Below are 12,937 nucleotides of genomic sequence, written 5' to 3'. Positions count from 1 at the left end.
TTCAAGATGTGGGCGTACCATGGATTTATATAGAGGCAATATGATATTTTCTGCCTCATTATCTATTCCTTTCTTAATGATTCCCAACATTCTGTTTGCTTTTTTGACTGCTTCTGCACATTGAATGGATGTTTTCCGAGAACTAGCCGCAATGACTCCAAGATCTCTTTCTTGAGTGGTAACAGCTAATTTAGACCCCATCATTTTCTATGTATAGTTGGGATTGTTTTCCAATGTGCATTTATCAACATTGAATTTCATCTGTCATTTTGTTGCCCAGTCACCCAGTTTTGAGAGCGCCTTTTGTAGCTCTTTGCTGTCTGCTTGGGACTTAACTACCTTGAGAAGTTTTGTATCATCTGCAAATTTTGCTGCCTCACTGTTTACCCCCTTTTCCAGATCATTTATGTTGAATAGGACTGGACCCAGTACAGACCCCTAGGGGACACCACTATTTACTTCTCTCCTTTCTGAAAACTGACCATTTATTCCTACCCTTTCCTATCTTTTAAGCAGTTACCAATCCATGAGAGGACCTTCCCTCTTATCCCAGGACAGCTTATTTTGCTTAAGAGTCTTTGGTAAGGGACCTTGTCAAAGGCTTTCTGAAAATCTAAGGACACTATATCCACTGGATCCCCCTTGTCCACATGCTTGTTGACCCCCTCAAAGAATTCTAGCAGATTGGTGAGGCATGATTTCCCTTTACAAAAACCATGTTGACTCTTCCCCAACAAATTATGTTCATCTATGTGTCTGACAATTTTGTTCTGGACTATAGTTTCAACCAGTTTGCCCGATACTGAAGTCAGGCTTACCGGTGTCTGTACTTGCCGGGATCACCTCTGGAGCCCTTTATAAAAATTGGTGTCACATTAGCTATCCTCCAGTCATTTGATACAGAAGCTGATTTAAATGATAGGTTACAGACTAGAGTTAGTAGTTCTTCAATTTCACATTTGAGTTCCTTCAGAACTCTTGGGTGAATACCATCTGGTCCTGGTGACTTATTGCTGTTTAATTTATCAATTTGTTCCAAAATTTCCTCGAATGACACCTCAATCTGAGACCGTTCCTCAAATTTGTCACCTAAAAAGAATGGCTTGGGTTTGGGAATCTCCCTCACATCCTCAGCCATGAGGACCGATGCAAAGAATTCATTTAGTTTCTCCACAATGGCCTTATCGTCCTTGAGTGCTCCTTTAGCATCTCGATCATCCAGTGGCCCCACTGGTTGTTTAGCAGGCTTCCTACTTCTGATATACCTAAAACATTTTTTGCTATTACTTTTTGAGTCTTTAGCTAGCTGTTCTTCAAATTCTTTTTTGGCCTTCCTAACTGTATTTTTACATTTCATTTGCCAAAGTTTATGCTCCTTTCTATTTTCCTCACTAGGATTTAACTTCCACTTTTTAAAGGATGCCTTTTTGCCTCTCACTGCTTCTTTTACTTTGTTGTTTAGCCACGGTGGCACTTTTTTGGTTCTCTTAATATGTTTTTTTTTAAATTTGGGGTATACATTTAAGTTGAACCTCTATTATGGTGTCTTTAAAAAGTTTCCATGCAGCTTGCAGGGATTTCACTTTTGGTGCTGTACCTTTTAATTTCTGTTTCAATAAATTCCTCAATTTTGTGTAGTTCCCCTTTCTGAAATTAAATGCTACAGTGTTGGCTGCTGTGGTTTTTCCCCACCACAGGGATGTTAAATTTAATTATATTATGGTCACTATTACCAAGGGGTCCAGCTATATTCACCTCTTGGACCAGATCCTTTGCTCCACTTAGGACTAAGTCAAGAATTGCCTCTCGTGGGTTACAGGACTAGCTGCTCCAAGAAGCAGTCATTTAAGGTGTCAATAAACTATCTCTGCCTCCCGTCCTGAGGTGACATGTACCCAGTCAATATGGGATAGTTGAAATCCCCCATTATTATCTTATTTTAGTAGCCTCTCTCATCTCCCTGAGCATTTCACAGTCACTATATCCCGGTCAGGTGGTTAGTAATATATCCCTACTGCTATATTCTTATTAGAGCATGGAATTACTATCCATAGAGATTCTATGATAGGAGGAGAGGATGGAAATGAAAAAATACAGGTAGGACCTGATGAGAAAGAGTCAAATGAAAAAAAGTCCCATTCAATTACATCATGTAATGGCAGACAGTTCATTTAAGATTTTTACTTCATTTGATTCTACACTTTCTTTCACATATAGTGCCACTCCCCCACCAGCAAGACCTGTTCTGTCCTTCTGATATATTTTGTACATTGGTATTACTGTGTCCCATTGATTATCCTCATTCCACCAAGTTTCTGTAATGCCTATTATATCAATATCCTCATTTAGTATAAAGCACTCCAGTTCACCCATCTTATTATTTATATATCATTTGTATGTAAGCACTTTAAAAGCTTGACACTTTTTAGCTGTCTGCCATTACATGATGTAATTGAATGGAACTTTTTTTCATTTGACTCTTTCTCATCAGGTCCTACCTGTATTTTTTCATCTTCCATCCTCTCCTCCTTACTAGGACATAGAGAATCTCCATTAATAGATCCTCCCCTAAGGGATGTCTCTGTCCAAACCACGTGCTCCTCTGCACCTGTCAGCTTTTCCCCAGCGCTTAGTTTAAAAACTGCTCTACGACCTTTTTAATTTTAAGTGCCAGCAATCACCTGATTGGAACCAATCCTCCCTGGACAGGCTCCCCCTTTCCCAAAAGTTTCCCCAGTTCCGAATAAATCTAAACCCCTCCTCCCTACACCATCGTCTCATCCACGCATTGAGACCCTGTAGTTCTGCCTGTCTAACTGGCCCTGCGCATGGAACTGGAAGCACTTCAGAGAGTGCTACCATGGAGGTCCTGGACTTCAATCTCTTACCTAGCAGCCTAAATTTGGCCTTCAGGACTTCTCTCCTACCCTTCCCTATGTCATTGGTACCTACATGTACCATGACCACCGGCTCCTCCCCAACACTACACATAAGTCTATCTAGATGCCTCGAGAGATGCGCAACTTTTACTCCAGGCAGGCAAGTCACCATGTGGTTCTTCTGGTCATTGCATTATGCCACAAAAAAATATAAAGCTATTTAGAACACACATTTGCATGTAGAAAACTTATCATAAAAGCTAACAATACCATTCCATTAAAGTAACTCTCAGTGCTATTACACGTTGGCTATCTACTAGGACAAATACAGATTTAACCTGTCTGGGTACTTTTTTCTCTAGGGCAAGTACTACATCACCATAGAGAGATTAAGCAAAGTTCCTTTCTCAGAACCATGAAAAAAGTCAGTGTGGATCAGGATCTAAAATTTGAGTGTTGCTAGTTTAAACTGAGACCTCAGACAGCAGTCCTTACTCCATGAGGCATATGGTGCTAATGGATCTGAGAAATGTGAAGGGCACATCCACTGTTTGCATTGTGTAAAGTAAAGAAAAGTTTTAAAAAAGAGAGAGAGTAATATGCTGGGTTGACCTACTGAGGAGAGTCTAGCTGCCAATTTGTGGTTAAGCAGAAAAGTGGGGATTGGGTGTGATTAGTCCTCTTTAGCCATGTGACTATACAGACCCTATTGTCTCCTAAGCTATTTTCTTCTAAACCACCCTTTGCACGATGGCTGGAGTATTTAGAGTACAGCATAGCTTTGCTCTGAGCCATGTACTCAAAATGCTAACAAAAATTAATTCTATTAAGTTTAATGGATTTGGTGTTTAACTTTGCTAGAGTGGGAGAAGTAGAAACAGAATTGCTTCCATTTTGTTTTCTACAGGTTTTGGAGATCTTAGGAAAGAAGTTCCCTGTTGTAGAAAATGCAAAAGGCTACAAGGTGTTGCCCCCTTATATCAGAGTTATTCAGGGGGATGGTGTGGATATCAACACGCTGCAAGAGGTATGAATTTTCTTAATGTATCAGATGAAATTGGCAGTGTCCTCCTTTAATCTGGAGTCTGTTACAGCTAGTCAGATGTTAATGTTTCTTTACTGACCCTCCCATGTTGAAACTAATTAGGATTAAACTCAGGGCAAAGATCTATCCTTTTATTTGTCTCTAGTGTGCCAGTCATGACTTGCGCTGTGGCAACAGTAGTAATTAACTAGTTTGAATTGTTAGGTTGTAAATTAAATATGTCTGCATTCAAACTTTCAAGGTGTACTTGTGCTTTTTGAAGGAGATACTTTTGAAAGCAAATGCAAAAGTGTCTACAAACCATTGTTAGTATAAAATATGGTGATGGTGGGGGGGCATCTTTAAAAGCCCAGCTAATGAGAATAATTGAGCAATCCATGTTTTATGCAAAATTATACCACATTAACCTACTGGTGCCCGATAGTCTGATAGATGGATACATAATTTCTTACTGTTAAAATTAAAAAGTACAATTTCAGCAAGGTAGAAGCCAAAGTTTCTATTACCTCCTGGAAACTCTAGTAACGAACTTGCTACTGTCTGGTGGAAGGAAGTGCAGAGCAGGATTGGTTAATCTTATTTCTGCACTTCATTAGTTACTTGATGTTAAGAGTCAGGCCATCACAGGATTAATGCCTTTTGCTTTGAAAATGAATACCAGCATTGCTCAGGGCATTCATCGTCTTCACCTTAGTAAATACTGATGCAGTGCTACAAAATAAATTAGGAAATAGTTCAGTGAAACCTCTTAGATATTGAAAGTACACACAGGAACTCCAGTTCACCAGGTCTGAGCAGCTTTGCATTCTTTTGAATTAAGAACTAGAGAAACTAGACCACAGAAGTGGGAGTAAAGCAGTGGCACACTGGTGGGAGTCATGCATCTGTTCAGTTTGATAAACCATTTGCATGTATAATCTGAGATCCACAAACATGAGCCCAAACAACAAAGCTACGAAGGTGTTTACATGTCACTGTCAAATCCTCAGAGAGAGGATGATGGTTGGGATATCGAGTAACAGAATTGTTGGTGGGAAGATTGCCTTGTAATAGAAAGCAGCTAACAAACTCGTGCCATGACAGCCCTGGAAAAACAAATCTGATTTTCTTGGTTTGTTTGATGGAGAGAGTGATTTGATGAGAATAGTCTTTCTGTATAATGCACAACTGTGATAACAGCAAGCATGAAATAACTGAATCTGGATATTCTACTCCTGATGGCATTCTGTGCCAAAAAATAGAAATTCTGCGCACAATATTTCAAAATTCTGCAAGTTTTATTTGTCAAATACATGTGGCAGCTCCAGCATGGCATTGGGGAAGATAGACCACTGGTGCACAGAGGTAGGATATCACTCTGCAGCTTTCCCCCTTCTCCCCCCCCCCCTCCCCCCCCCCCCCCAAGGGACATGGCTCAGCAGTGAGGTTGCACCCAACCCTGACACAGCGCAAGGACCGAGCCTGTCCCAGAAACACCCCAGGGTCCTACTCCTGTGTGACAGGTGCACCAGGTATGGGAAGGCAGGCTCAGCCCTCAGGATCTAAGTATGGAGGGGCTTAGTGTGGGGGGATCCAGGTGTGGGTTGAGAGGGTTCTGTTTGGGGCAATCTGGATGCACATGGGCTTGTTGGGGAGTTCTGGGTGCAACGGTAATGGGACTCTGCATGGGGGTCCAGGTGAAGGTGATTGGGGCTCAGTAGCGCAGGGTCTGGGTGTTGGGGAGGGGATAGAGTTCAGCGGAGGGGTTGGGTGTGGAGGGGGCTCAGTGGGGGGTCCAGATGCTGGGGGAGTGGGGCTCAATGGGGTGTGGGGATCCAGGTGCAGCTGGTTGGGGCTCAGTAGAGTGGGGATCCAGGTGCAGATGGCTCGTCGGGGTGGTCCAGGTGCAGAGGGAGTGGGGCTCGGGGGCGGGGGGAGAGGGAGTTCTGAGTGTGTGTGTGGGGGGGGCTCGATGTGAGGGTCTAGGTATGAGGGGGTCTGGATGCATGGGGGTTGTGTGAATGGGGGAGCAGCTCCGCATACAGCGATCCCTCTCCCTGCAGCTAAGGAGCGATGGGTGAGGAGTCTGCAGAGCTTCCTGCAGCCTGGAGAGAAATATGGGGGTGGGTCTGACCCGGCTCCGGATGCTGTGCTGGGGAAGAGGAAGTCCCATCCTCCCCAGCTAGGACTAGCAGGTGAGCCCGGCACAGGGTAGGAGCCACCAGCCAGGTCTTCCCCAGTCCCACCGCTTGCCCCACAGTGATTTACCTCTCTGCTGGCAGCCCTGGGCACCCAAAACATACTGCTGGGGAGGGTCGCATGACTGCTCTTGTGGCTTCGCTTTGATTCCCCGTCAGAGAGTCATTTTTCTGTGGGAAAGCAAAGAAATCTGTGGGGGACATGAATTCTGCGCATGCACAGTGGCGCAGAATCCCCCCCCAGGAGTAGTATCCTCTCTTTAATACATAACTACTGAACACTTGGTAACATTGTCTGATCGTTAAACAGAATTCAATTGAGAGTTAGAATATATTGGGCCATATTTATTCCTGGTTTGACTCCATTGACCTCTGATGGGGCTACACCAGCGATTAATTTGGCCCAGTAAACTCAGAGTCTTTCCAGAAGAAAGCCAGTGAGATTCTGGTAAGACTTTTCCTTAACCTGACTAGTATCTAGTTGCCTCCTAGAATTTTGTCTATCACAAAATCATGACCAGTCTTTAAAATATATATATTTATGGAGAAAGGGGGGTGGGACCTTGTTCTTCAGGATATGGAGATTCAGTACTGTGCTGCAAGGTGTAAATAGGACAGGAAAAGTTCTTTCTAATACCTAATGTGAGAGGAAATGGACACAAGGGATAAGTCTGTATTTAAATTACTTTCCTATTCAGATCCCAAAAATGTAGGATATAAAAATATATGTACTAATTTCCCCGCCGTGAGCCTTTTAGCAGCATAGCATTACCTGCAAGAACAAAAAGTCATAACACTTGGTATAAGAGAACCAAGTTTATACTTATTTAAAATTGCAAAGGCATTCTTACTCCTGTTGTTTCAATAACCCCAGATCTCCCATGTTGATGTACAGGATATCAATGCTGGGATTGCTTTAAAGAGGCACTTTCAAGTATTTTACACGTAGAAATGTAGGTTTCATGTAGAATAAAACATTTTTAAATAGTTTAACATGATCTTATCTGTATATACATATTCATAGTGATTACTTTTAAACTCCTTGAAAGTTTGTTTTAACTTTAAACGTTCCACATCAGTGTTGGAATCTCAAATGTAACTACAATGTCATGTACCAGATACAGTACTGTGGTGATGGGCATGCTATGAAAATGCCTAGAATGAGAAATTAACTGATCAGTCTAGTTCACTGTCCAAACTAGATGAAACAAAAACAAAAAAACAGCAGGAAGAGTGTAAACTGGATTTTTAAAATTCTTTATTTTAGGGGATACTGGTAGCACAGGTAAGGAACCTTCTGTTTGACTTCTTATTTTGATGTTTTCACTTTTAAATCATTGCAATTTGCTAACTGCAAAATATAGTAGACCTTCAAGAGATTATCTTTGAGCATTTAATTTCCAGCCATCTTTAAATTCTCATACTAGAGAATCCTCTAGTTTGGGATCATGACTGATGGACTAACAGTGCCTACAATGGAAATGGTTAGCTCAGCAGTTCTCAAACTGTGGGTCAGGACCCCAGAGTGGGTTGGGACCCCGTTTTAATGGAGTCGCTAGGGCTGGCATTAGACTTGCTGGGGCCTGGGGATGAAGCTGGGGCCTGAGCCCCACTGCCTGGGGCCAAAGCCCAAAGGCCTCAGCCCTGGGTGGTGGGGCTCAGGTTACAGGCCCCCAACTGGGGCTGAAGCCCTTGAGCTTTGGCTGGGGCCCCCAGCCCGGGGCCATGGGGCTTGGGCTTTGGCTTTCCCCACTCAGGTGGTGGGGCTTGGGTGGACTCAGGCTTCGGTCCCCCTCCTGGGGCCATGTAGTAATTTTTGTTGTCAGAAGGGGGTCACGTTGCAATGAAGTTTGAGAACCCCTGGGTTAGCTGGTCAAAATCTGGACACCTGAATTGCTCCCTCTGTATGAGCTGGAAAGTACAACACGCCCTCTGTCTTGCTGCCTCCACCACAATGAGAAACTCTTCTGTGTGGCATTGCTCTGGGTAAAGGCTGCAGACCTTTGAGGTTTTTGGTGGAAGTAATTCCTTCCTCTTCTTCTACTTGCTGCTCCTCCTCCTCCTCCTCTCTGGAAGCACCAAATGTGGATCTCAGCAGAAGGGTCATTGGTAGAATCAGAACTTTGCTATAGCGTAAGCAAGGGTCATACTATACCCCCCCACACAAGGTCATTCTGACCAATGAAGGTCCCTCATGATGGGAGTGTGGATGGGTTGAAGCCAACTTTTCATCCAAAGGTGTTTGTTCATCAGCTGAGGTAATCGAGGAATGTGTCCACAGCATAAGAAGGCCCACTGTCCAGGGATGCCATGGACAGAACGGGGTGAAGCATGTGGCTGGATGCTGGTTGAAGGGGACCAACCCTGCAGCTGTGATTTCTTGCTCCACTCTACTACACCAGTCAAGCAGAGCCCAGTTATGCCACTCTGCACTGGTAATGCCTGTTAACCTGGGAGTGTCCCCTCAAAATGACTGGTCCTCCCAGGCAGCTTCATGTTCCTGGATGAGATGTTGCTCATGGCCATCTTCTAACAATTTTTTGGAGGTTGTGCTTGAAGGGAGTCTGCACAAACAGCTCTTCTTCCTACCCCTTCCTTGTCTCCTTCAGTTATTCCAGAGGCTCTTGGAGAATCTCCCTCATTCAGACCCAATTAACAACTCTGAATCATTTGTCCTCGGGTTCCCCTTCTACAAATGGCTTCTAGGAAAGCCTCTAATCCACCAAGGAAGGAGACTCCCTTCCTGCTCATACTCCTCTCTAGGAAGTAGTGTCCAAATCAGAATCCCCTAGTCATTGGCACCAGAGGATGTGAAGTTCATTGCTAAAAATCATATTGGTTTTAAATGTATAGAAGAGAAATTTTCAGGATGCCTCAAGATTCCGTTAAATTGAAGTACTACAGGGAGGTCTGACATTCCTTTCTCCTTGTCGGGTTGAGGAATCTGTATATGCTGGAACGGAGGCAGGGGAAATTCTCTAAAGAGATGTGTGTGTTAGAGGGAGATGTTGCCCCTAAAGACCTGGTGGGAAGAAGTCTGGAGCATAACCTTGAGAAGTTGTATCTCAGCTGCTGTGCTGTGTGCTGCCTTTTCCTATACCATTACCTGTTGGCTTCCCTGTCATGGCTTTAGGCCTTAAACATATCCTGTAAGAGTAAGTCTAGAACTTCAGTGCTCCTCTATGTGGATGGTCCACTTCTAAATTGAGGCCATGTCTACACTACAAACTCACGTTGACTCAAGTTACGTCAGCATACAGCCGCCACAGTTAGTACGTTGCTTGTGCACGTGCGTAGTTGGCTCCTTGTGTCAGTGGTGTGCATACTCACCAGGAGCACTTGTGTTGATGCAGAATGTGGTGTATCATGGGTAGGTATCCCACTGTGCAACTCGCCACCTTCCAGTGCACTGTCTCTTGGGAATTTTGGCAATGCATGATGGAGCTGAAATGAGTTGGGCAGGGGTGACTAGGAGCATGGGGTCAACTTCCCAGAATGCATTATTCTCCATCCCATAATTTCATCGGTGTCCGATAATTTTTGCGCCGCCTTTTCAAAATCCCACAAATCCACATGGGCATCCTTGGTTTTGGCCATCTCTGATAGAAACCTGGAGCCTGCACAGCTCTGTACTGTTGTCATGAATGTTGCAAGCATGGGGCACACCATCCTGCAGTATTTGCAGAGTCACAAGCAGTGACTGGTGGGATCGATCTCCTTGTCATGCAGGTTTGGGATGATGAGCCATAACAGAAGAATCCTCTCATCTGGGACTTTCGCACTCTGGTTAGTAGTATGTTTATAGGTGGCTCCAAGCACTGGAAGTTTCTTGACCTGGGTTGTGACATGCTTTCCAAGCTCATATAGGGGAGCAGTTCAGGAAAACAGATCTTTGACCAATCAGCTTCTCTGGCCATTGTGGGTAGGGCTAATACATCAATCATGACTCTGGACTAGAGGATTCTTGTGTTATGAGAAGACATATTTATGGCAAGTTTTTAAATTGTCTGTTGATGGGATTGCATTTAACTTTTTTTCTGATAACTCTCAGAAAAGATGCCAAACAAGAATCGCTCAAGAACTTTGGTTGAAGAAGAGGGTAAAACAAATGCTCTACCACTTGAATATCATCCTAGAAATCTCTAATACAACTAATTCTAGGCTGCATATCCTTAGGAAGAATTGCTCTATTGCAGTTCTGGGTAGAGGCAAGCAAAGCCCCTCTCTTGGTGTTTGTGGGTGAAATGATCACTTTGTTTCAGAACACATTATATAACTTGAGCATCTGTGAAATCTAGAGTTGGCCCACAATTTTGACAACCATCAGAAGGCTCTTGAATGCCACCATGAAGGATTAAGTTTGGGCAAATAAATAATATGCTTTAGGGCTCTGTGGCTGGGTGTTGCATTGGCTGGGTGTTGCATTACTGTACTACTCTTGTCTTGGGAAGGGAGGGGGTGGTGTTTTATATTGCATGTTACAGTGCAGATAACAGTTCTCCAGCAGTAAAATTTTATAATTATCTCAGACTAAAGTATCAATTAAAAATTCAAACAGCATGCCAGGTATTGACAATATTTTACATATATCTTCTTGAATCTGAATGCTAGCTGGCTTAATTGTCTGTAAAAGAGCATCTTCTCAAAATATGCAATAACAAATTATGGAAAATGGCACTTATCAGCCCAGCTCTTAAAATACATTCCTTTATCACTGTTTCTTTTTCTTATCAGATTGTGGAGGGAATGAAGAAGAATAAATGGAGTATTGAAAATGTTTCCTTTGGATCTGGTGGAGCTTTGCTGCAGAAATTAACAAGGGATCTCTTGAATTGTTCCTTCAAATGCAGTTATGTGGTGACCAATGGCCTTGGGGTATGACCTCTAATTTATTCACTCATTTTATCACATATGAACTCCGAGTTATGGACAGGGGCAGCTCTATGCATTTTGCCACCCCAAGCACGGCAGTGAGGCAGGCTTCGGCGGCATGCCTGCGGGAGGTCCGCTGGTAACGTGGATTCGGCGGCATGCCTGCGGGAGGTCCGTCGGTAACGTGGATTCGGCGGCATGCCTGCGGGAGGTCCGCCGGTCCCGCACCTTCGGCGTACCCGCCGCCGAAGCCACGGGACCAGCAGACCTCCTGCAGGCATGCCGCCGAAGGCAGCCTGCCTGCCGCCCTCATGGTGACCGGCAGGCTGCACCCCGCGGCTTGCTGCCCCAGGCACACGCTTGGTGCGCTGGTGCCTGGAGCCGCCCCTGGTTATGGACATCTTGGGAATGGAGATTGTCCATAACTCTGAAAGGTTCGTAACTCCAAACAAAACGCCGCTCTGGCTCCAGCAGTTCACGCTCCGGGCCAGGTTCCAGATGCAGCTAGGCAGCTTCCTTGCAGGCAGCTTCTTTCTGGGGAAGCTTGTCCCACTCCCAATTGGCTGAGGGAGGGGAGGTGAAAACAACACCCAGGGCTTACAGGAAAGCATTGCAGACCCCAATGCTGCTCCTGCTCCAGCTGCTTTCGGCTGGCAGCAGGGGCTCACAGCTTTGCCTGCGACTCACAGCATCTTCAACTCCTAGCTGTAAGTGGATGCCTCGCGCATGGTGGTGGGGACAGGGACAGGTTGCCCACATGTCCCAACCTTGAACATGCAATACAGGCACAGTACAGTATTTGCTTTTTTGTTGTTGTTGTTGTTGTCGTCGTCTCCGCTTTTTCTGATTGGTTACTTCCGGTTTCACGTGGTGTCCGGTTGACCAGTCAGTCTGTAATTCTGGTGTTTGTATCTGAGGTTTTACTGTATTTGTATTGCTTCATATTTCAATCACGTTAGCACCGTCTGCATGATGTGCATGAGCACTCATTTGAATATCTCTTCTTATACTAACTTCTTCTCACTTTGATTTCCAGGTGAATGTCTTTAAGGATCCAGTAGCGGATCCTAACAAAAGGTCAAAGAAAGGTCGACTCTCTTTACATAGGACACCCAATGGAGATTTTGTTACATTAGAGGAAGGCAAGGGGGATCTTGAAGAATATGGTCATGTATGTATTCTGACTTATCACTTCACCAGAAGTAGATGACTTCATTCCCAGTGCTAACCCAAACTGAGAGAAAGTAGCTTAGATAGTTAAGCTTGTTTTTGAGATTTGTTTTCAGCCTTCTTTATATTTGACCAATAACCTCTATCAAATAATCTCAGAAGCTCCATCTATAGCAAATTCAGTATAAACAGCATTGTAGTTATCACTTAGTTTTACTCTCTAGTATTTTCAGTTGGGATTATAGGAAAGTAATGGGAAAAATTGTCTGCCTTTTTCCAGATCTGAACAGTCTGTTGATGAAATGTAGAACGTTCTTACAGTGCAACCTCTGTAATACTCCCTCAATATTTAAATATCTTTTGTCAACTGGAGTCTTTTTAAATGGATTTTTAAAAATCCAGTTTCTGGTAAAGAACCCTTTAGAGAGCATGTCCTCGTTTATTTCCTTTTTAAAAAATTAAGGTTTTCTGGTATGTTCATAAAAGCCAAGCTGCTGTTCTTGTCCTGTTCTCAAACCATTTTTAGCTCCATTCTGTCTACGATGCCATATCTGCAGTGTGTGACATTATATACTGTATCGCTGAGCATAGCCTTCAAAACTGCATTAAAGTCGTCTACAAATTTAAACTCAAAACTTTAATTGTGCCATAAACTTTGGTTAATCCCTTGACACTGTACTCTGGAGGCCACAGAATATCTCAGTAAATGCATCTTATTTCACTGATTTCCTCCCCCACCCCCGCCCCCTTTACAACAGAAATCCAGTGTGTTCTCTTCAAGATGTACCTGGGAC

General features: G+C 43.9%; 1 protein-coding gene across 1 annotated transcript in view; it reads left to right on the top strand.

The window, feature by feature from the left end:
- The window catches only part of NAMPT (nicotinamide phosphoribosyltransferase), a 55,830-nt gene that overhangs the window by 37,969 nt on the left and 4,924 nt on the right, over positions 1-12,937 (top strand). The window contains exons 8-10 of the mRNA XM_065408671.1: positions 3,787-3,906; positions 10,836-10,976; positions 12,010-12,144. Coding sequence (XP_065264743.1) covers positions 3,787-3,906; positions 10,836-10,976; positions 12,010-12,144 — 396 coding nt within the window. The remainder of the gene's footprint in view (positions 1-3,786; positions 3,907-10,835; positions 10,977-12,009; positions 12,145-12,937) is intronic.

Source organism: Emys orbicularis, chromosome 1 (assembly GCF_028017835.1).
Source record: "Emys orbicularis isolate rEmyOrb1 chromosome 1, rEmyOrb1.hap1, whole genome shotgun sequence".
Classification (NCBI taxonomy): domain Eukaryota; kingdom Metazoa; phylum Chordata; order Testudines; family Emydidae; genus Emys; species Emys orbicularis.
The sequence above is the reverse complement of the archived record's forward strand: the minus strand, read 5'-3'. Positions and strand labels throughout refer to the sequence as shown.